At 45.0% G+C, this 24,070-nt stretch overlaps 1 protein-coding gene across 1 annotated transcript in view; it reads right to left on the bottom strand.

Moving 5' to 3' along the window:
* The window catches only part of WDFY4 (WDFY family member 4), a 207,038-nt gene that overhangs the window by 110,499 nt on the left and 72,469 nt on the right, over window positions 1-24,070 (bottom strand). Inside the window, exons 21-36 of the mRNA XM_081191446.1 lie at window positions 23,078-23,229; window positions 20,454-20,565; window positions 18,098-18,288; window positions 16,513-16,665; window positions 16,231-16,304; window positions 14,488-14,649; window positions 13,504-13,580; window positions 11,798-11,897; window positions 10,910-11,115; window positions 10,254-10,423; window positions 9,387-9,512; window positions 8,286-8,447; window positions 6,950-7,132; window positions 4,620-4,740; window positions 2,388-2,545; window positions 311-540 (exon numbers count right to left, since the gene is read on the bottom strand). Of these exons, the coding sequence (XP_081047572.1) occupies window positions 311-540; window positions 2,388-2,545; window positions 4,620-4,740; window positions 6,950-7,132; window positions 8,286-8,447; window positions 9,387-9,512; window positions 10,254-10,423; window positions 10,910-11,115; window positions 11,798-11,897; window positions 13,504-13,580; window positions 14,488-14,649; window positions 16,231-16,304; window positions 16,513-16,665; window positions 18,098-18,288; window positions 20,454-20,565; window positions 23,078-23,229 (2,377 nt within the window). The remainder of the gene's footprint in view (window positions 1-310; window positions 541-2,387; window positions 2,546-4,619; window positions 4,741-6,949; window positions 7,133-8,285; window positions 8,448-9,386; window positions 9,513-10,253; window positions 10,424-10,909; window positions 11,116-11,797; window positions 11,898-13,503; window positions 13,581-14,487; window positions 14,650-16,230; window positions 16,305-16,512; window positions 16,666-18,097; window positions 18,289-20,453; window positions 20,566-23,077; window positions 23,230-24,070) is intronic.

Raw genomic sequence — 24,070 nt, forward strand, 5'->3', positions numbered from 1 at the left:
TGCAGCTGGTATGGCACTGGATGAATGTGATCCTGTGGCAGAGACCCTGTAAGGAGTCTCGCTGCGGCATTCTGCACCCGCTGGAGTTTCTGAAGCCTCTGCGGGGATCGCTCTCCTCCTGAGGAGGCTTGGGAGGGAAGCTGCATGCCTGCCAGCCTTATGGTTGGCAGGGCGCAGCTGGAGGGCGTGCAGGGAAAGGGGAGGCCTCTGGCAAAGCCACACAGCTCCCCCACTTGCCGGGGCGCCCCTGAGAGGCCGGCGCCCTGGCACGACGCACCACCAAGCCCTATGGGAAAGACGGCTCTGCTACCTCAGGGGCCTGAATTGCAACAGGCAATACAGAAGGCAGATGGTGAAGTCCAGGCTAGAGTTGTGCGTTGCAAAGATGACGTCCCACTGCTGCTGCAGAGTCTGAAGGACACTAAGCAGCCTCTGCTGATCAGGAAGGGAAGTAGACAGGTAGTATAGAATGGCTCGGTTCAAGCTGCTGTACAGAATGCTTAGGACGGCTTCCTTGTGGAGAAAACCCTTTTCTGTGACCTGGCAGAAGAAAATAAGAAGCATCAGAACGTAGCAGATCTGGGTCTGAGCATAAAGCAGGCATGGCCAAACTTGGCCCTCCAGATGTTTTGGGACTACAATTCCCATCATCCCTGACCACTGGTCCTGTTAGCTAGGGATGATGGAAGTTGTGGTCCCAAAACATCTGTAGGGTCAAGTTTGGCCATGCCTGGCATAAAGCCAACTTTCCTTTGGCTCTAGTCCCAGCATCCAAGATTCAGGCCTTAGTAAATAGTGGACTCCTTTTTGCATGGAGCAAAAAAAATAAAGTCAAATTGCCCTTTTTCGTTACTGAAAATGCCTTCTTGTTCAAGATGGAAGCAGGCATGTTCCTCTAGGTCAGCCTTTCTCAACCTGTGGGTCCCCAGATGTTGTTAAACTACAACTCCCATCACCCCTAGCTATCAAGGCCAGAGCTCAGGGATGATGGGAGTTGTAGTCCAACAACATCTGGGGACCCACAGGTTGAGAACTGCTGCTCTAGGTTGTCAAGCAACTTCACCGTCATGTAGATTTGTTTGCTTCTGGTTTATCACTCATCGAATTGTGTTTTGGTTGTTCAGGACTGGAGTGTCTGTAACACCCAGTGCTTTTTTTCCTGGGGGGACGCAGGGTATGCATACCCCTAAACATTTTGTAAATCTAACAGGAGCATAAATTAATTTTTTTTAAAAAAAATGTTTCTTCTCTAGCACAGTGAATCATCAGTTCTGTTGCTACCCCCGATGGTGCCGTCACTTCCTGTCACCATGTTTCCTCAGACAGAAGCGGGCGTTTAATGTGTGAAGTAAGAGTTGAAATCTAGCATGGTGACTGGTCAGTTTCGTCCATTTACTATATTAATTTCCCCCGATTTGAACTATAAAATGGTGGTTTTCTTGAGTCAAAATGAGAGTACCCCTAAACATTTTTCTAAAGAAAAAAATAGTACTGCTCACACCCATCTTTAAAAGGGTATTTAAAGACTTGTGGGTAGGGGACACAGACTTGGGTGAAACTGCATATAGTGGAGACATGCCTGCCCATCATTTGCCACCATGAAGACCTTGTAAGAATCATAGAATAACAGAGCTGGAAGACACCCTAAGGCATGGGTAGGCGAACTAAGGCCCAGGGGCCGGATCTGGCCCAATCGCCTTCTCAATGTGGCCCACAGACGGTCCGGGAATCAGCGTGTTTTTACATGAGTAGAATGTGTGCTTTTATTTAAAATGCATCTCTGGGTTATTTGTGGGGCCTGCCTGGTGTTTTTACATGAATAGAATGTGTGCTTTTATTTTAAATGCATCTCTGGATTATTTGTGGGTCATAGGAATTCGTTCATATTTTTTTTCAAAATATAGTCCGGCCCCCACAAGGTCTGAGGGACAGCGGACCGGCCCCCTGCTGAAAAAGTTTAGAAGGGATGTCTAAAACCTATCCCTGCTTCATTTTTGCATTTTAGGAGTCACAAGCATGCATTTGATTTGCAAAAGAGTGTAAACAGAAATGCAGAATGCGGTCTAGCCACTTCGCTGTTTGTGATATGGGACAGCAGAAAGCTGTTGTCTTCTTCCCCACTGCTTTTGGTAAGATGCATAATTGGGTGTGCATCACAGAAACACTCAATAATTATTCTTAACCCCCACCTCTCTTGCGCAGGAGTTTCTGTACACAACCACTGTTTCCCCCGTCCAAATAGACTGCACAAGAATATAACCAGGGAGCTGTCAAAACTACCCCCTCCTCCCATGGAAATTAAATTTGATAGAAGGAAGTTTCGGGATAATTTCCTGCACCAGGAGACTTTAGAACTGCACTGGAAAGTAAGCAAAGAAGCCCCTTACCACAATCACTTGCTCTGCAAGGAAAAGAATAACTTTTCTAGGGTCAGCGGCAAACATTCCTGCATAAAGCTTCTCTACCAGCTTCTGGATAAAATAGGAAATATTCACGAGAAGTGACGGCATGGCCAGCTCCGAAGCATTTTTGGCACCACCGTTCCCTGCAAGGTAGAAAAGAAGGTTTCTATTTCTGTAACATAGTGGATCAAAAAGGGGACAAGGGTGTCGAAAACAGCAAGTTTATCTTGCTGATGCACCCAGGTGTTTTAGAACATTAAAGAGCCAAGCTCATCCCCTAGAAATCAGCTCCTCATTGGCAACTGGGAACTTGCACTCCTTACATGACTTGCTGTGCTGTTTCCCTATGGCATAGGTCCTATGCTAGGTAAAGGTAAAGGGACCCCTGACCATTAGGTCCAGTCGTGACCGACTCTGGGGTTGCGGCGCTCATCTCGCTTTATTGGCCGAGGGAGCCGGCGTACAGCTTCCGGGTCATGTGGCCAGCATGACTAAGCCGCTTCTGACTAACCAGAGCAGCGCACGGAAACGCCGTTTACCTTCTTGCCGGAGCGGTACCTATTTATCTACTTGCACTTGGACGTGCTTTCGAACTGCTAGGTTGGCAGGAGCTGGGACCGAGCAATGGGAGCTCACCCTGTCGTGGGGATTCGAACCGCTGACCTTCTGATCAGCAAGTCCTAGGCTCTGTGGTTTAACCCACAGCACCACCCGGGTCCCTGGTCCTATGCTATCCAGAGTCTAAAAAAGAAACCTCATCCAGACCATTTGCTCCCATGGCTTGCTAGACACAAATTATATCATGCTAGGTTAATGATTTAGATGGTAAAGGGACCCCTGACCATTAGGGTCCAGTCGTGACCGACTCTGGGGTTGTGACGCTCATCTTGCTTTATTGGCCGAGGGAGCCGGTGTACTGTTTCTGGGTCATGTGGCCAGCATGACTAAGCCGCTTCTAGCAAACCAGAGCAGCGCACGGAAATGCCATTTACCTTCCTGCCGGAGCGGTAACTATTTATCTACTTGCACTTTGACGTGCTTTTGAACTGCTAGGTTGGCAGGAGCAGGGACCGAGGAACGGGAGCTCACCCCGTCGTGGGGATTCGAACCACCGACCTTCTGATCGGCAAGCCCTAGCCTCTGTGGTTTAACCCACAGCGCCACCCGCAACCCATGACTTAGATAGGGGGACTCTGCAAATAACCTCTGGAATCCCCACACCACAAAAAAAATATTGTTGGACAGAATCTGGCAAAACCCATGGGTGGAAAGGAGAAAGTCATTTGTTTGTTTGTTTGAAGGAGACTGAATGAAGTTACAATTATAAGGAGTTTGAGTGCTTTTAAATTCAGCTCAGAAAATATATCCAAAACGTATTTTTAAAATCTGCATCTTGGGATACGATACATTTAGAAATTCATGCACTGAGATAAAATGCCAATTTAAATATGCGTTTCGTGAGGAAACGCATTTTAAAATACACGATGGATACAAACTATCGTACGTATTTTCTTTGTAAAAATAATAATTCACAGGTTAATGAGGAAATGTGACAAAACGGATTTATGAACCCATGTGAAAATGACACAACCCAGAAATATTGATTTTGTTCATTCCTAATCTGTATAGTAGTCATTGCCACATCTTGTGAAAATAAATCCCATGAATATTTTGTGAAGTAGCACTTCGTTATGTCTGTCCTAAATCTGTAGCCTGTCATTCATTGGACTATCCTGAGTTCTAGAGGGGAAAAATGTCACTCAAATGCACTTTTTCTGTGCTCCCTCTCTATACATTTTACATTTACAGGGCAAAAGCGCTTAGCATCTTTTTATAGACAGGACACTGGTAATATATGTTGAGTGGTCATGAACACTCTTGCTTCAAAGAACATAAGAAATGTCTCCCTGGATCAGACCAAGGCTAGATCTAGACACATCAAAAAAATGTTTCAGGAAAACGTGTGGAAAACGTTTCACATTGCTGAAAGACGGAACTCCACAGCGCCATCTGGTGTCACAGTGTTATAATGCATTTCAAACGCTTTTTAATGAATTTTATTTTACTAATGTAGCTGAGTCCCAGGTCCATTGAGTTCCAGAAGACTCCTAGCACCATCAGTTGGTCTGGTCCACTTGATGTTGGCCAATGATCCATAGCCTTCCTACCTTCTTTCTCCACAAATATGGAGTAGACCTAGCTACTTGTGGCACTCACCTTGTGCGTTTGATGCCTCCCCATCATCTTGGCCAATTATGTAGAAGATATCTATGATGGAAAGTAATAGCTCTGTCTGGAAGCACTTCTTCTGCTCAGCGGTGGCGTTCTCCTCAGAAGCCTGCACAGCAATAACATAGCAATCATCAGAGTCTGCAGGAAGCACCAGTAAGGCAGATCCAGACTCTTGAGAGTCCCATGGACTGCAAGAAGATCAAACCTATCGATTCTTAAGGAAATCAGCCCTGAGTGCTCACTGGAAGGACAGATCCTGAAGCTGAGGCTCCAATACTTTGGCCACCTCATGAGAAGAGAAGACTCCCTGGAAAAGACCCCGATGTTGGGAAAGATGGAGGGCACAAGGAGAAGGGGACAATGGAGGACAAGATGGTTGGACAGTGTTCTCAAAGCTACCAGCATGAGTTTGACCAAACTACGGGAGGCAGTGGAAGACAGGAGTGCCTGGCGTGCTCTGGTCCAGGGGGTCACGAAGAGTCGGACACGACTAAACGACTAAACAACAACAAAGAGAAATCCTGTTCCCAGCCAAGAGTCTCCAAGGGACTTTTAATGATTTATCCTCAAGCCCATTCGGCAGACTTTACATTGCACGCTTGTGTATGGAGCCCCAGTTCATGTGAAAAGAGCAGGGGGGGGAATGGTGGGGGAGCTCAAAGCAGCCCTTTTCCTGTCCACTGCTCCTCAAGGCTCCTCAAGGCTCTGCTGGTTAGGAGCCCAGTATACCTGAAGGAGCGTCTCCACCCCCATTGTTCTGAGGGCCTTCTGGCGGTTCCCTCATCGCGAGAAGTGAAGCTACAGGGAACCAGGTAGACGGCCTTCTCAGTAGTGGCACCCGCCCTTCAGATGTGAAGGAAATAAACAACAATCTGGCTTTTCGAAGACATCTGAAGGCAGCCCTGTTTAGGGAAGTTTTAAATGTTCGACGTTTTATTGTGTTTTAAATGTTCTTTTCTGAGCCACGCAGAGTGACTGGGGAGACCCAGCCAGATGGGTGGTGTATAAGTAATTATTATTATTATTATTATTATTATTATTATTATTATTATTATTCAAGTAATACTGCTACTGACAGGGACCTGCCCCACTTGACCATCAGACAAGAACACTTCAGACCGTTGGCTAATCTACACTTCAACCTGGACACTAAGATCTAGCTCTCAGGAGCTTCTGGCGGTTCCCTCACTGTGGGAAGTGAGGTTACAGGGAACCAGGCAGAGGGCCTTCTTGGTGGTGGCATCCACCCTGTGGAATGCCCTCCCACCAGATATCGAGAAAATAAACAACTATATGACTTTCAGAAGACATCTGAAGGCAGCCCTGTTTGGGGAAGTTTTTAATGTTTGATGTTTTATTGTGTTTTCATAATGCTGGAAGCATTATGGGCAACCCAGTCAGATGGGCAGGGTACAAATAATAAAATGATGACTATTGAGCCACTCCCAACATAAGGAGGGGGGGTTGTGGGCTCACGCCCACCTACATCCGCGCGGGGCTGGCTGCGGACCCGCGCGACTTGGAAATCCTCGGGCTGCGTCATTCCCTGAGCCAGCCAATCGGCTAAGCAGGTCATTTAAGGTCGGGGCAGCCCGGGATCGCCCCTTTCTTTCCCTCAGCCAGCCGCGGTTTCCCACCCACCAACCCTCTAGGTTTGCACTCAGACTTTGCTATGGACCTCGGTTGGTCGCCACAAGGGGCCTGGTAGGAGTTTTTCCACTTGGCTAATTGGCATTATTTTGGAAGCCATTTGGTTTTTTCGCCTACCTCACAGCAAAACGTCACAACGCCTTTGGTTTTAGCAGTTAGGCATTGGTAGGGGTATTGTTATGCAGATGAGTCGGGGGGAGGAGCACCATCACCTCCCCCAAAAGCTTAGGGGTGGTCCGATAAAGGACTCCAGGGGGCGTTGCCTCATCCGAAACCTATGGAGGCTAGGGCCTAAAGCGTGCTCCCGAGTGGTGACCCCTCGGCGAGCGCCTAGGGATGTGCATCTCAGGGGCTCCCCCTGTTGGTGTTAACCCCTACCGGTTTTATCCCGGATAGTCTGATAGGACCAATGCCTAAAGCCATTGGTTACTCTTACCTGTAACCAATAAAGTTGTGGCCATTTGTTGCCCATTAACCTAAATTCTGGTGTCCAGTGTCTTTATTTATTCCAACTTAGGGGGGGGTGGGAATCGCCACGCAAATATTATTAGCAGTGGATTCCAGCATCCCATGGGCTCCAGACAACTCCTCCCCTTTAACCCCTTGTCATCTATGAAGGACACAGCATCAAGGGGTGGGTGCTATTTTTGTCATATGGACCCGACCTCAAGAAGTAACTCCAAGGGGTGCCACTGTCTCTCAGCGGAGAAAATGAGCATTTTTTCCATCAGGAGGAGGCGGATGAAGTCCCAAACTTGTTTCCTAGCAGGGTGCAGGGAAGCGGAAAAGGCATCGTTTTTCTTACTGTCAGAGTCAGTCGCCAGGCTGCTGGAAGGTGAAATGCTACCCTGAAGAAAAAGAAAAAGAATCAGGGAGTGACATTCTTCAAACAGTATTTTGGACTGGATAGCGGCATTCATTCTTGGCTCCTCATAGAAAAGGGTGGTGCAGAAGATAATAATAATAATAATAATAATAATAATAATAATAATAATAATAATAATAATAATACAGTGGTACCTCAGGTTACATACGCTTCAGGTTACAGACTCCGCTAACCCAGAAATAGTGGATAGGTAGCCGTGTTGGTCTGCCATAGTCAAAATAAAAAAAATTCCTTCCAGTAGCACCTTAAAGACCAACTAAGTTCGTTCTTGGTATGAGCTTTCGTGTGCATGCACACTTCTGCTTCAGGTTAAGAACTTTGCTTCAGGATGAGAACACAAATCGTGCTCCTGCGGTGCGGCAGCAGCAGGAGGCCCCATTAGCTAAAGTGGTGCTTCAGGTTAAGAACAGTTTCAGGTTAAGAACGGACCTCCGGAACGAATTAAGTACTTAACCCGAGGTACCACTGTAATAATAATAGTCAGTACAATGCAATATCATAATTTTAAAAACTGGATACTTTTATTTAATATTTTAGCAGATCTGAGGCTAAGTAGGACTGATTCAGCCAGCTAGTCCTGGTGACTATCTAATGGTTATTAGATGGATTTCCCCCAAACTGATTTCTGAACTTTGAATTTTATTGTTGTTCATGTTTTTATACTGTAGTTTATGCTGCTTCTACAATTAAGTCTTTTAAATTTGTTGTTTTCTGAACCGGGAAGGGTGGGGTATAAATAAAAAAATTTTATGTATTATTATAAGCACTGCATGCATCAAAAACTAGCAGCAACAGAAATGAAAAACAGAAATGAAAAAAATGTTGTACGTTAAAGTCCTATCAAAAGAAAAGTGTCATCAGTTTCTAACAGAAAAAGACACAGAGGTGGATTTTGATGGGATATCGAAGGGCATGATCCAGACTTGGATCCTAGTGGAGGGGGACCCATGCTAGGATCCTGACCCTCACTCTGGCCATATGTTTAGCAAACAAAACAATCCTGCACTTAAGGGCACAGATACGTAATTATTGCTCATGTCAACAGCCGCTACATCGCTGTCTTCTGAGAGACAGAATCAACATAATAAGCCCATGAGACAATTGGCTGTTCATACCTGAGATACTGCAGAGGGAAAGATGACCAGGGCCAAAGCTTGGAGGAAGTCAGAGTTGTACCAAAGAGGATCCTCTGAGTATTTGTGATATACAAGGTAGATGAACTGCATCATGTGCCCTGGGTAAGTGATCTCCCAGGAATCCTCTGTACCTGCTGGAGTCTGGATACAAACATAAAGGGAGCCCTGATCATTAGGTCCAGTCATGACCGACTCTGGGCTTGCGGCGCTCCTCTCACTTTATTCGCCGAGGGAGCCGGCATACAGCTTCCGGGTCATGTGGCCACCATGACTAAGCCACTTCTGGCGAACCAGAGCAGAGCACGGAAACGCCATTTACTTTCCTGCCGGAGCGGTACTTATTTATCTACTTGCACTTCAATGTGCTTTCGACCTGCTAGGTTGGCAGGAGCAGGGACCGAGCAATGTGAGCTCACCCCGTCACGGGGATTCAAACCGCCGACCTTCTGATCGGCAAGCCCTAGGCTCTGTGGTTTAACCCACAGCGCCACCCGCGTCCCTGTTCTGGTGATTACTCCATAATAATAATAACTTCTGGGTGACTTCCAACAGAATATTAAAAACACAATAAAACATCAAACATTAAAAGTCACCTGATGACATCTGATGGGAGGGCGTTCCACAGGGTGGGTGCCACCATCAAGAAGGCCCTCTGTCTGGTTCCCTGCAACCTCACTTCTTGCAGTGAGGGAACTGCCAGAAGGCTCTCAGAGCTGGACCTCAGTGTCTCAGTGATGGGGGTGGAGATGCTCCTTCAGGTATACTGGACCGAGGCCATTTAGGGCTTTAAAGGTTAGCACCAACACTTTGAAATGTGCTTGGAAACGTACTGGGAGCCAATGTAGGTCTTTCAGGACCGGTGTAATGTGGTCTCGGCGGCCACTCCCAGTCACAGGTCTAGCTGCCACATTCTGGATTAATTGTAGTTTCTGGGTCACCTTCAAAGGTAAATTCACTTTGCCTGACTCCCAAGTGCCAACCATTTGGCAATCTTCCCCTTCCCACTGCACCAGGGGTGTATCGCCCTCAAGCATCCCTCCAGCCTATCCGATTCTAGCCTGCAACATTCCCTGCGCTCACCTGTTTCACTATGGACTTCACCATCTCGAGCAGCAGAACCGCTCCCTCCGGGCACAACCCAACTCTGACCACAGCATCCTTACAGTGGTTGTACAGCAGCCATTGTAACATTGAGTCCAAATCTGCCTGAAAGAAGGGTTTACTGTGAATCTACAGGAGGAGGAATCTACAGGAGGAGCTACATATTCCTCCACCAAACAACCAAACTGCTAAGTTTGACATACGGGGTAGTGAGCATGGAGGAAGTCTCGAATTTTATAATAGGGATGCTTCCAAAATTCTCATTACAAGTTATTCCCTGATTCTGGAGTTCCAGATCACCTTGCCATGCTTCCAAATCAAAACCAACATTCTACTTTTCATCTTCAAGGTTTTTGAAATGGCATTGCTGTTTTGCTGCTGTTATTGGTTGCTTGGTTCTATTATTTTTTATGTAAATTTTACTTGCTTTAATTGTGACATTTTTGAAATCCACCCTAGGACCGCTTGGAGTAAAGCAGTCTGTTAAGCACAAACACTGTGCTTCGCTCGCTTGGTCATGGCTGTCAATTCCTCCAATTTATTCATGTCTTCTCTCCCTCTCTGCATTTCCACATTGCACATTAATTACTGCAAAAACACCCCACCCACGATTGGCTTTATTAAGAGCCTTCTCTGTGTAGTGTTTTACTGAGAAGGGCTAGACTTATGCACATCGCCCCAAAATAATCTTGATGCAACCATACGTAGAACCACAAAATTGCTTTTGTGCAGAATATTGCCAGCACACAGAGCAGTGACTGATGTCCTGAAATTAGTGAGATCAACATTATCAACCAGGTCCGTTTTTCATCTGTTATGGAGTAATGTTATTTTTCAAGAACCTACCTTGGTTTCATCTGGTGGCTCAAACACTGGGGTGGCCAAAAACAGTCCCGACAGAAGGAAGTAGATCTCAGGGACATGAACAAACTTGCTTAGGAATGTTTTGAGCTCTGCAAATCCAGGCAGCAGGTATGGGTTGCACTCAGAGGTATGGGGGCAACTCTTTAAATTATCTAAATCAAAAAACAACAACAAAATAAGACTCTCCTAAACCACTCAGATTTTGAATTATGGTGCTGGAGGAGACTCTTGAGAGTCCCATGGACTGCAAGAAGATCAAACCTCTCCATTCTGAAGGAAATCAGCCCTGAGTGCTCACTGGAAGGACAGATCCTGAAGCTGAGGCTCCAATACTTTGGCCACCTCATGAGAAGAGAAGGCTCCCTGGAAAAGACCCTGATGTTGGGAAAGATGGAGGGCACATGGAGAAGGGGACGACAGAGGGTGACTTGGTTGGATAGTGTTCTCGAAGCTACTAACATGAGTTTGACCAAACTGTGAGAGGCAGTGGAAGACAGGAGTGCCTGGTGTGCTCTGGTCCATGGGGTCACGAAGAGTTGGACATGACTAAATGACTAAACAACAACAACAAACCACTCAGAAATGGCAGAACATTGATCAGGCTTGACGTAAGAAGAACAAGTATACTTAGAACCTACCCATCAAAATATTCAGCCCCGCCGAGCTGTTCTCAAGCCAGAGGCCAGCCATCATCCCCTCTTTAAATTTATGCAGGAGTGTCCGATTGTGGAGGAAATTGAGTAGAAATTTCACAGCCAGCACAACTGTGCTTGGGTGTACGTGGCTTTGTGTGAACATCATGAACCAGTCGGGCCCCAGAGTCTGGAACACCTCTTCTTGGATCCTGTGTGGAAAACAACCTGGTTAAAAGACGCCACCTAGAGACACAATGCGGAATGCGGGTGGCGCTGTGGGTTAAACCACAGAGCCTAGGACTTGCCGATCAGAAGGTCGGCGGTTCGAATCCTCGCGACGGGGTGAGCTCCCGTTGCTCGGTCCCTGCTCCTGCCAACCTAGCAGTTCGAAAGCACATCAAAGTGCAAGTAGATAAATAGGTACCACTCCGGCGGGAAGGTAAATGGCATTTCCATGTGCTGCTCTGGTTCACCAGAAGCGGCTTAGTCATGCTGGCCACATGACCCGGAAGCTGTACGCCAGCTCCCTTGGCCAATAAAGTGAGATGAGCGCCACAACCCCAGAGTCGGTCATGACTGGACCTAATGGTCAAGGGTCCCTTTACCTTTACCTTAGAGACACAATTGGTAATGTTTGATTCTTGTAAAGGGCCCAGTGCCCATGGCACTACATGGGTAATTCAGCCGGGCACTGGAAATTCAGCATAGTTACAAGCTTCACAAAGCTCTCTGGCACTCCATAGGGTTAAATTCAATACCACACTATTACATTCGTTCATCAGGACCAGTGACGGACCTTGGCTTCTCGAATTTTAGTAGCACCCCGTGTGACACCAACATCTGGTGCCCTGTCTCACCTCTCACCTTCCTCTGCCCCATAATCCTACTTACTCAGAGGAAAAATAAAGTTGATCAGAACGCATCACATCTAGCAGCATTCTCAGCAGCTGGTTTCGTAGCCAAATCATTTTTCCAGATGTTTGGCTTAAGCCTAAAAGTCAGAAGACGAAAACAGATGTGCATGAAGTTCTGAACAACCTGGTTTAATCTTATTTGTCCCCCCGGTGAGGCAAAAGTGAAATAGTTCCTAAAGGTTTGCAACAGCCAAGAACTAAAATTGAATATGAGAATTGTTTTATTTCTAAAAGAGCCACACTCCAAGGCAGCAATAGCCAACATGGTGCTTTCCAGATGCTGCCAGCCTTTCCATCCCTTCTGCGCCCCTAGTGTGAATCTAACCCACTCATCCAGTCCACTCATCCCTGCTGTAGTAGCCATGGCAATAGCCAAGCTGCATCACTGCAGCGTTGGAAATCACTGGGGCTGTTCACTATTTATTTGCGTAAATGGAACCTCTTGAATACAGCGGTGCTCCGCAAGACAAACGCCTCGCGAGACGAAAAACTCACAAGTTGAAAGTTTTTTTCGTTTTCGAGTTGCTTCGCAAGACAAATTTCCCTATGGGCTTGCTTCGCAAAACGAAGCTTGCCCCCGCACCCCGGACCTCTTTTGAAGCAAGGGGCGGCGGGGAGAAGATCGCTTCTCCCCGTTGCCAGCCCCGCAATCTCCGGGGACAGAGGGGAAGGCGCACACGCGCCTTCCCCTCTGCCCCCGGACCCCTTTTGAACCAAGGGGCGGCAACAGGGAGAAGCTATTCTCCCCACTGCCCCTTCCCTTGCTTTAAAACAGGTCCGGGGACAGAGGGGAAGGCCCGCGACACTTCCCCTCTGTCCCCGGACGGTCTCCATAGGAACGCATTGATTGTTTTTCAATGCATTCCTATGGGAAACCGTGCTTCGCAAGACGAAAAACTCGCAAGAAGAAAAAACTTGCGGAACAAATTAATTTTGTCTTGCGAGGCACCACTGTATTCAACACAGTGCCAGTCCTTACCATCTTCATTTTAAAAAAAATTAATTTTATTAGTATTTTCCACACAACAACAACAACACGAAAGATATAAAAAAATAACAATACACAACACACAAAAATCAACATTTGAAAACTAAAAAAACAAAACAAAAACAAAACAAAAAAACAAATCCATATTTTACAAGTTAATATTATAAACACTAAAACAACAAGACATTGACTTCCACCAATCCCACAGCACCTCCTTTATCTCTCATTGTGTCTTCCTGTTTTCCTGTTTTCTTTATCATCTCTATCCTAACATCTAGATATAAATCCTTCTTTCATATCCTTTCACTTCACAAGGTTATTCCAGACTCAGCCAGATTTCTGCCCTCGAACCTTGACTTTTGAGGTATTCATTTAGGCACTCCCATTCTTTTTTTTAATTTACTTTTTGGTTTTTGTCTTATTATGTCTGTCAATTTGGCTAATTCTAAGTATTCTGAGAGCTTACATAGCCACTCTCCCCTAGTGGGTAACTGATTCCCTTTCCAGTACTTAGCCACCAGGATTCTTGCTGCAGACGTTGCGTATAAGAAAAAAGTAGTTTTGTCTTTTGGAATATCGTCATTTAAAATTCCTAAAAGGAATGCCTCTGGCGTTTTACTATATGATATTCTTAATATTTTCTTTATTTCTTCATGGATCATGCTCCAAAATTTCCCAGTTTCGGCAGTCCTTACCATCTTCATAGTCCGGGCAGGTATGGCTTTCATCCACAGAGGAAGGGTATAAAGTGTAGACCAAGAACAAGCCAACCCTTTCAAAGAAAGGGGAAACAGTCAATTGTCAGTAGCGTTACCAGTTCTGAATGATAACACTTAGCATCTTTCTTAGTGTGAGCTCAGAACACTGTTCTAATTGGCTTAAAAATGTGATAAGTTGTTCACCACAGAATCCCTTAATATGGCACCCACTTTAATTCCTAGAACCGCGTCTCTGCAAATGCAGAAAACAGGAACCCGATACTCTAGAGCATATATTCTTTTCCTGTGATTTCGGCAGTTATGCCAGAAAACAATTATTTGAGGCCCTAAAATTTAATAGATTTTTACACAACCAACTGTTCAGGACCTGCTGGCGGACAGCGATGATCAAATTACATTAATAGCGGCTGAATTTTTAAGTGCTGTCCATGAAGAAAGAATGGGCCATGATAAAGAGACTTAGTGGTTTTTAATGGTAGGTGGTGTTGCTGTGTTGTATTATATTATCTTTGTACATCGATTCATTTCTTGGAGTTAAGAATAGGACTAGGATAAATTGTGTTCGTATTTTATACAGTCTGTATATGATGTTTGTTTGTTAATGTGTGGTGTGTTATGCCTAATAAAGGATTTTGAATTGAATCCCTAGAACCATGTTTTGTGTTCCTTAGTTTCTAAAAAGTCACAGAACTTTTCCCTAGGAAATTGGGTGAAGATGTTCTCTGCCTTCCCTCGCTGTACTGCAAGTCACTAGGAAGATGGAGGTATTGATCGGCTCCCCTCAGCACAATGGGTGAACTGGAGAAGCGTTCATAACCCACCCCTCAAAAAATAAACTGGTAAAAGACCTGAAAGGGTGTGTGTGCAAAGTTTAGGGCGATGTGTTTGTCTTGCTTCTACTTCCTTTGGATGCTTCCTGCCCCCCCCCACACACACTTTGGGAAAGATGAATGATAATACCAATCAATATCTTTGATGCTGAAATGGTTGCGCAGCAGATGCGACAGTACGGTACAGATCCTGCCGATGCGAGAGCGTGTAATCTCAGGGTCACTGAAGAGAATAAAAAGTCTGGGTACCATCTGCACCCAATGAGCAGGTTGCACATCCCAGCTTCCTTTTCTGTAACAGACAAAAGGATCACTAACAACCTTTCTTGGAAGATGATGAAAACAACCAAATCTGCATTTCTCCTATACAATTGCTCTACCTTCTGGACCTTTGACTTCTGATGTTGCCTTGGCAACCCGTCAAAAGACTGACGGAGAAATCAAATAGTTTTCAGTGTCAGCCAGGGGGATAAATTGTTGTCATCGTTTCACCTCTTGCTCTTTACCTTCTCCCCTCAGGCCCATAACTCTTCTTTGATATTTGCCCTGACTTAGAGAGTTCAAATCAAACAAAAGTATTGATTTCTGGAGCTCTACATCGGTGGAAATAAATGCTTTTCTTAGAAAAGTCAGTAGAAAACATTATCAGGATCCTGGAAGACCTTTTAATGAGAAGGAAATAGAATTCACAGGTCTCCAATATGTTTTAAAATTACAAAAGAAGAGTGCATACTTGAGATTTCTTGGCAGTTGTAAGGCATACCTGATATCTGTTAAATGTTCCTGAATATGCCTTTAAGAACATATCCCACGGGGTCTGTTTAAGTGTGAAGCTACAAATTATAGTAAACATGCATTTTAAAAAAGCACTCTTAAGCTTCCGGTTATATTCTGAAGTAACAATAGCCACATGAATCCTTTATCTCTATTCATGGACAAAATAAGATCAGCGTCCCCACCTGCTATTTGCCTTTGACTGTATCCTTGGAAGTAAACAGCACTTTGGGGGGACAAATAGCAAAAATTGGAGAGTAATTTCCAGTGGGAAACCAGCATGGGACCATGTTTCACACTGGGACTTCACCCAGCTGCTTTTCTTTCAAACTAAAAACTGTTTGAATTTCATTTAATAATAATAATATAATAATAATAATAATTTATTTATACCCCGCCCATCTGGCTGGGCTTCCCCAGCCACTCTGGGTGGCTTCCAAAAAAAATAATAAAAAAATACTGTAATACATCAAACATTAAAAGCTTCCCTAAAAAGGGCTGCCTTCAGATGTCTTTTAAAAGTCTGGTAGTTGTTGTTCTCTTTGACATCTGGTGGGAGGGCGTTCCACAGGGCGGGTGCCACCACCGAGAAGGCCCTCTGCCTGGTTCCCTGTAACTTTGCTTCTCGTAATGAGGGAACCGCCAGAAGGCCCTCGGTGCTGGACCTCAGTGTCCGGGTAGAACCATGGGGGTGGAGATGCTCCTTCAGATATACTCGACCAAGGCCATTTAGGGCTTTAAAGGTCAGCAGCAACACTTTGAATTGTGCTCAGAAACGTACTGGGAGCCAATGTAACGTAGCATTCTTTGTAAGATTCCTAGCAAGTAGCATGGGCTCCCTTGGGAGTTGGTCAGTGGTCAGTTGGTGGATTGCAGTCTGTCCCTGTTCTAAAAGCTGAGCATAAGGAGAATTTCAGGCCTGCCCCCTTTGCTCCATGAACAGCTGATCGAAACTGAATCGAGGAAATGTGCATGACTGGATGTTTGCGATCGCTGAATTCAAACAAATGTTGTGGCCGCACCTTCACCCCACAAAATGTGTTGCATGTGTTTAGCCCCTGATTCCAGGCTCCATGAACATGCTGACCAGCCCACATACCTTGACGTTTGTAGGATTTCTGTTAGGTGTTCAAAGAGAGAAATCTCCATATTTTCAGGGGCACGGCACCAAAGCTGAAAGCCAAAAAGAACAGCACTCAGAACTTTGAGTGGCTTGTGTTCTGTTCGTTAGGTAAACTTTGCATGCTGACCAAAATGGTGCAACCTGGACACAGGTCAGCAGCCTCACTCAATGAGGCTTATAGGGAATGCAATTTCTTTATATAGAGGGGGGAAGGCCCCCCCCCCAAAAAAAAGTATGAAAGAGATTTGGCATCTTTACCTCAAAGCAGCAAACAATATGCTGGAATGCCTCCAAGTTCTTGATAGTAGGGGTGTCCTGGCTGATCTCAGCAATGCCCGCAATGGCAAAGACAAGTTGCAGAATTCTGCTGTTTAACAAATGGATCTTTCTTTTCAACAGGTATGCCAGGAGCTGCATATGGATGGAGCAGGAATTCAGTTTGGTTCACATCTTTAACACAGACCTACCTCATTCACACTTCCTGAAACAATATATGAATTTTGCAATGCAGTTCTCAACCCCCCCCCCCCAAAAAAAACGTAGACAAAAACTGCTTAGATTAGGAGAAAACGCATATAAAAATGCAGCACACTAGGAAGAACTGATAGCAAAAGCATATATATTAGGAAAAATTACATCCATAAATAGGTATATCGGGGGGGGGGATGTGCAGTAAAATGTCAACTTTTGGTGAGAACTTTATTTTTTAAAATTGCAAATTGATGTGGAAATGGGGCAAACTTATGATTGGGAAAATGGGAAACAGAAATATTGAAGTTGACAAAAGCTGTCTAACTGGCACAGCCTGGTTTTTAAAGAGAGTGGGTGGAATAAGAACCCCCCCCCCCTTCCCCAGTGTATCTTCCTCCACTGAAGAACGGAAGTAATTCTGAAAATTCAAAATCATCAATACTGAATTGGATTGTGCAATTATAGAATGCTACTTTCCTCTGTCTGTTGGAGAAAGAGTGCAGTGAAAATCTATTAGGAATTGTAGGTGCTGATATTCCAAAGGAGCAGAAAAGACTTTTTATGTATGGAACAACAGCTGCCCGGGTGGAAAGAAGACCAGAGAGGAATGGCAAACCAAGCTGATGGACAATAATAATAATAATAATAATAATAATAATAATAATAATAATAATAATAATTTATTTATACCCCACCCATCTGGGGCGGCTTCCAAAAAAATATTAAAATACTGTAATACATCAAACATTAAAAGCTTCCCTAAACAGGGCTGCCTTCAGATGTCTTCTAAAAGTCTGGTGGTTGCTGTTCTCTTTGACATCTGGGACATGTGGGAGGACATTCCACAGGGAGGGCGCCACTACCGAGAAGGCCCTCTGCCTGGTTCCCTGTAACTTGGCTTCTTGCAGTGAGGGAACCGCCAGAAGGCCCTCAGCACTGGACCTCAGTGTCCAGGTAGAACGATGGGGACAGAGATGCTCCTTCAGGTATACTGGGTTGAGGCCGTTTAGGGCTTTAAAGGTCAGCACCAACACTTGGAACTGTGCTCGGAAACGTACTGGGAGCCAATGTAGGTCTTTCAAGACCGGTGTTATGTGGTCTCGGCGGCCGCCCCCAGTCACCAGTCTAGCTGCCGCATTCTGTATTAGTTGTAGTTTCCGGGTCACCTTCAAAGGTAGCCCCACATAGAGCACATTGCAGTAGTCCAAGTGGGAGACAACCAGAGCATGCACCACTCTGGCGAGGCAGTCCGTGGGCAGATAGGGTTTCAGCCTACGTACCAGATGGAGCTGGTAAACAGCTGCCCAAATAAAACACCACGTGAGGGATAAGGAAGAGCACTGTTGCTGTGAAAAATGAATTAACATCTCACCTGGTACCCACCAATCTGTCTCATTAGATTTTCGCTCATTGCACTGCTGCAGAGAACAGAGTGCAAGACTTTGACAGCAGCATATACAGTGTGGTCATCGTGGGCCATGGCGAGGAGACCCAGCATAACAGCAGGGCCTCCTATGTAGTTCAGACTGACAGCTGCTGGGCAGGACTGGAAAACCCGGGTCCCTGTAAGGAAGGCGAGAATAAAGTGAGGAGGCAAACTCGCTATAGTCCCATTCAGAAAAAAATCAAAAACACAGAAAGCAACAAGGAGAGAGAAGAGAGAATGGAAAGCCCAACAGCAGAATCAGGTTTCTTTATTACATACAATTGTGCATCTTTCTAGCCATGTAGTTACAGGAAGGAAACAAGTTAAAGGGGCCCCCAATTTCTGTCACCGCCAGCAAAAACGAATACAGTGGTACTTCGGGTTACATACGCTTCAGGTTACATACACTTCAGGTTACAGACTCTGCTAACCCAGAAATAGTACCTTGGGTTAAGAACTTTGCTTCAGGATGAGAACAGAAATCGTGCTCCGGCGGAGCGGCGGCAGCGGGAGGCCCCATTAGCTAAAGTGGTGCTTTAAGAACAGTTTTAGGTTAAGAACAGACCTCCGGAATGAATTAAGTACTTAACCTGAGGTACCACTGTAAATGAATAGAAAGAGAACGTACCCACATGACACTAACACAAAATATTTGCACATACAGTACGTAAAATAATTAAAGTTTAACACACACAACCTTCTTTTCTCCTGCAACCTCATACAGTGGTACCTTGGTTTACAACCATAATCCATTCCAGAGATCCGGTTGTAAACCAAAACAGGTTGTAACCCAAGGCATGCTTTCGCCAGTGGGGCCTCCCCCCCCCAAAAAAAAAAATTGGTTGTAATAAAAAAAATGGGTTGTAATCCAAAAAAAGGGACACGCACTTCCGGGTTTGACGTTGTTGTAATCCAAAGCGATTGCAAACCAAGGTGTCACTGTACTGTCTATAACATTTGTGGCTCACAACAAATGTAACTGATCTGTAGAAAATGGCTCTATGAAATGAAAGCAGAGACGCTGTATGTGCTTTTGCTACCCAAGAAAAGCTTGTTAAAAAAACAAAATTTTAATAAATGCCAAAAGAAGAACAATTGAGGAAGGGAAATATTCAACTAAGTTTTGCTCAAACTAGGTCTACTGAAATCAATGAACATGACCAAATTCATTTCAATAGGTCTATGCTGAGTAAAACCTAGCAGAACATCCATCACTAGGTCTACCACTATATATATATATATATATAGTGGTGCCTCGCAAGACGGAAAACTCGCTAGACGAAAGAGTTTTCCGTTTTGGAGGTGCTTTGCAAAACGAATCTCCTATGGGCTTGCTTCGCAAGACGAAAATGTCTTGCGAGTTTCTGCGGGTTTTTTTCCCTTTCCCCCCCTTTTTCTAAGCCGCTAAGCCGCTTATCCGTTTATCCACTAAGCCGATAAGCCGCTAATAGCCGCTAATAGCCGCTAATAGCGCTAATCCGCTAATCCGTCAATGGGCTTGCTTCGCAAGACGAATAAACCGCTAGACGAAGAGACTCACAGAACGGATTCTTTTCGTCTTGCGAGGCACCACTGTATCTTTGCAAAAAGTACCAATGCTAAGACAGCACAGCTCAGTTCCCTCTATCAAAATGTTCATGGGTTTTATTGGTAAAGTCCTCCTTATGAGTGCTTTGGGAAATTACATATGCAGCAAGAGCCTATGAAACATTGTCCTAGCTACAAACAAGTCATTTTTCTTGAGTGATCTGCACAGGATAAGGGTAAAAGTTAGGTGACCTGGACTTGCAACTTTCAATTGTCAGGGACAGGCAGATGCCCCCAAATAGTGGGGGGGGGCATGGGGAGCATGGGTCTGCAGTCACAGTTTGCCTAGACAGCTAGTTAGCAGGAAGTGTTTTTGCATATCACTTGCACATTAGGAGCTGATGTAGCTGAGAGCTTCACCACTAAAGAATTAAATTCCAGTCGCTTGCCCCCATTGGTCCAGGGGTGGTTGGGGTGTCGGCCAATCCTGTGTGTCCTGACCACAGAATTGGTACAGCCAAGAAATGTTTGTGTGCTAATTCAGCGGGAAAGACCCCCGCCCATTGGGCGGTTTAAACATCACGCCAACTGTAGCCACCCACCAAATGAAAAGGGCTTTCACGTGATTTGTGGCGATGTTTAAAGGTCCTTCGGTCCTACAGCCCTCCTTTGTGCACTGCTTCTGGTCAGACTTCTTAATTTTAGTTAGTTAGTTAGTTAGTTAGGTTATACTTCTTAATATGTTTCAGTGTTCATGGCCTTCATTTCTGCTTACCGTACAGGCCTACAGCAACTGATCCGATAGTTCTTAAGGGGCCTGCAAGTTTCACTGCAGTATTTCGAGACATGAAAACTGGCGTTGTGCTGTCACGAGAAGAGAGCTCCAGCTGAAAAATAGAGGGAGTTGTTGTGTAACACAAGGCAGGCAAATGGCAAGGATAATTTTGAAAGAAAAAAAATATATCGAGCACCATAAAGGTAAAAGGTAAAGGGACCCCTGACCATTAGGTCCAGTCGTGACTGACTCTGGGGTTGCGGCACTCATCTCGCTTTATTGGCCGAGGGAGCCAGCGTACAGCTTCCGGGTCATGCGGCCAGCATGACTAAGCCGCTTCTGGCGAACCAGAGCAGCGCACGGAAACGCCGTTTACCTTCTCGCCAGAGCAGTACCTATTTATCTACTTGCACTTTGACGTGCTTTCAAACTGCTAGGTTGGCAGGAGCTGGGACCGAGCAACGGGAGCTCGCCCCGTCGCGGGGATTCAAACCGCCGACCTTCTGATCAGCAAGTCCTAGGCTCTGTGGTTTAACCCACAGCGCCACCCGCGTCCCTCTTGAGCACCATACGATGGAGAAATTCAGAGCTGTTGACCATTCTGGTCCTACAAGGAAATAGCTTAAACATTCTGGACTATTTTTGAAGATGCCATTAGGCTTAAAGGCCTTGCTAGGATCTTGCCTAGGTTGGCAAATGCTTTCAACACTGCACTGGTGTTACTGGCGTGCATAGATGCCTCAGTGGGACTTTGGGTCCTGTGGCGCTCGGCTTCCCTTCATGAGCAGAGCACATTCAAGAGTGTCTAATGCCTTTGCAAAACCTTCACACTTTATTCAGCCTCCTAAGTCTCCACTTCTGCCTCTGGTAAGTCATGTGAAGTGGGGGAAGAGTTTGATTTGCGATACACAGGCTGCATTAGGACCTAATGCGCCATTGCAATCTCCTTGTCTCATATGTGGTAGCCAGGATGCCTGAGGCGCAGACCCAGAGGCTCAGGGGTTGTGACCTCAGAGCTCAAATATGATGCCTTTTGGAGCAAGTCTAGCAGCTCACAGCAATTACAAGAATATATATCTATACAGTGAAGGGGGAAAGTATTTTATCCCCTGCTAAATTTGCCTGTTTGCCCTCTGACAAAGAAATGACCAGTCCATAATTTGAATGGTAGGTTTATTGTAGCTGTGAGAGACAGAATAATAACAGCTACACATCAGCCTCGAAATCTTACTGACCTGGAGAGGATCTGCAAAGAGGAGTGGGACAAAATACCTCCTGAGATGTGTGCAAACGTGGTGGCCACCTACGAGAAATATCTTACCTCTGTAATTGCCAACAAGGGTTTTGCCACCAAGTACTAAGTCATCTTTTGCAAAGGGATCAAATACTTATTTCACTCATTATAATGCACATCAATCTCTGACTTTTGTCTTCTGGGTTTCTGGGGGGTTTTCCTGTTGTTATTCTGTCTCTCACAGCTACAATAAACCTACCATTAAAATTATGGACTGGTCATTTCTTCGTCAGAGGGCAAATGGGCAAATTTAGCAAACTTTTTTCCATACACACACACACACACACACACCCCTCAAGGCTACGCTTTTAGAGAAGGAGCTGTAGCTCATAGCTGTGCACATACATTGCATGCATAGCTTTAGGTTTGGTCTACCTAAACAATGATCTCGGTTAACAGGACTGGGAAAGCCACTGGTTGGCAGTTCTAGGCTGGATGAAACAGTAATCTGACAAAGTAAATGGCAAAAGTTTGATCCAAGTACATTGGACCATGTAGCTTAGAATCGTAGACTCAGCAAGATAAGATGGGATAGAATTATGAACTCTGTTTGAACTGATTTGGACTGATTGGGACATTAACGCAGCAGCAAGAAGATGATCAGAATTCCCCTTCGGATCTTGAAATATGGGTCCCCCGAACAAAATTTAAAATTTGGCTTTGTAATTCGGAATTTATGTGATATGATTTAATTTAATGTGATTGGCCAGTTAATAAAAATTATTTTTAAAAAAATATAGAATCGTAGACTTGTAGAGTTGGAAGGGACCATGGGGGGGGGGGTCATCAAGACCAACCCCAGCACATCATGTTTTTCTAACTATGCTCTAGTGCATGTTCATTACCCGCTTTCCTGTGTGTTTACAAAAACAGTAGATTCAGATGCTCAAAAAAAAATGTGCAGTTTGAATTTTAGGAGAGAAGCCCCCTGCTTTCTTCCAGGCTCCTGGCTTTCTCCATTAAGAAAAAGCAAACAAACATGACTTTGGGTCAAACTGTTTCAGGTCAGACTTTGGGAACTGCCTACTTTCGCTTCACACTCAGGCCTAAAGATTCCTAGAAAAGTCTCTCTCTTTTTTTAGAACAATGACAGACCCATGGCTGAATTTGCTAGATGTTCAAAGCAGAGTCAATTTACTTGGGCCTTCAAACAAGCTAACTGGCTGCAGTTTTAGAGTAAGAGTTGTGCCTTGTTTGGCCACACTGCTCTCCCTTTAAGCACCTCTTCTGTGGTGGGTTATCCTACAGCCTCCTGTGTTTTGTGAAATTGTAAAATAATAATAATAAATCTCTCATTTCACTGCTCAGCAAAAGGCCAAAAGGCACTAACCTCTTTAGCGATCAGGCGACCGTCCACCTCACCATAGAAGTCTTTTATATTTTTGATCGTGGTATAAGATGAGTTCATGGCGTTGATTCCAAATGAAATCTTCTCCTGTGCTACCAAGGCTGAAGTCAGTACACTGCTACAAGAGCTTGCGCCTAAGGACAACGCAAGGAGATGGCCTACTCTCAGTGTGAGGCAAAGCAATCACTTAGGTGAGAAAGGAACAATTCCCTCCAGCATTACTTATTAGAGGATATCCCACCCCATCCTTCCCTATTCATATACAGTATAGCTCTTTCAATACCAGATTTGCACAAAACCAGAAAAACGCACGAGCAAATTTGGCTTGGACCCTGGCTCTGTTGGGATATGAGTACTACGCAGGCCAATGGGGAAGAGGCTGGAAAAGCAACGAGCTGGGAGATGCTAGAGGTTTGGGTTATTCCTTCAGAGAAGTTGAGTGCAGCTGGTTTAAACGGGTTCTCTTATCTCTTTCTATCAAGATCATGCTGGCTATAATAGTAAGGCCAGAAGGAGCCTGGGTTTCATTTTCTCTTTCTATCTCTCTTCCTTCTGGTGTGGTGTCTGTACCATGGTACCTTGGTCCTCAAACTTAATCCGTTCCGGAAGTCTGTTCCAAAACCAAAGCGTTCCAAAACCAAGGCGCGCTTTCCCATAGAAAGTAATGCAAAATGGATTAATCCGTTCCAGACTTTTTTAAAAAACAAACACCAAAACAGCAATTTAACATGAATTTTACTATCCAATGAGAGCATTGATCCATAAAATGAAAGCAATAAACAATGTACTGCAGTCACACAATCATTCAATTAGTAGCTGAACTGGGTTCCACACAGTCACAAAAACAAAACAGACAGCCACAAAAACAAAAGCACAAAATAAATAGACAGACCTCAGGGTAACACTCAAAACGGAAGTGTGGCACTCAAATCGGAAGCGTAATACTCAAAATGGAGCACATTCAGCTTCCGAAAA

Source organism: Podarcis bocagei (assembly GCF_964188305.1).
Source record: "Podarcis bocagei genome assembly, chromosome: 4".
Taxonomy (NCBI): Eukaryota; Metazoa; Chordata; class Lepidosauria; order Squamata; family Lacertidae; genus Podarcis; species Podarcis bocagei.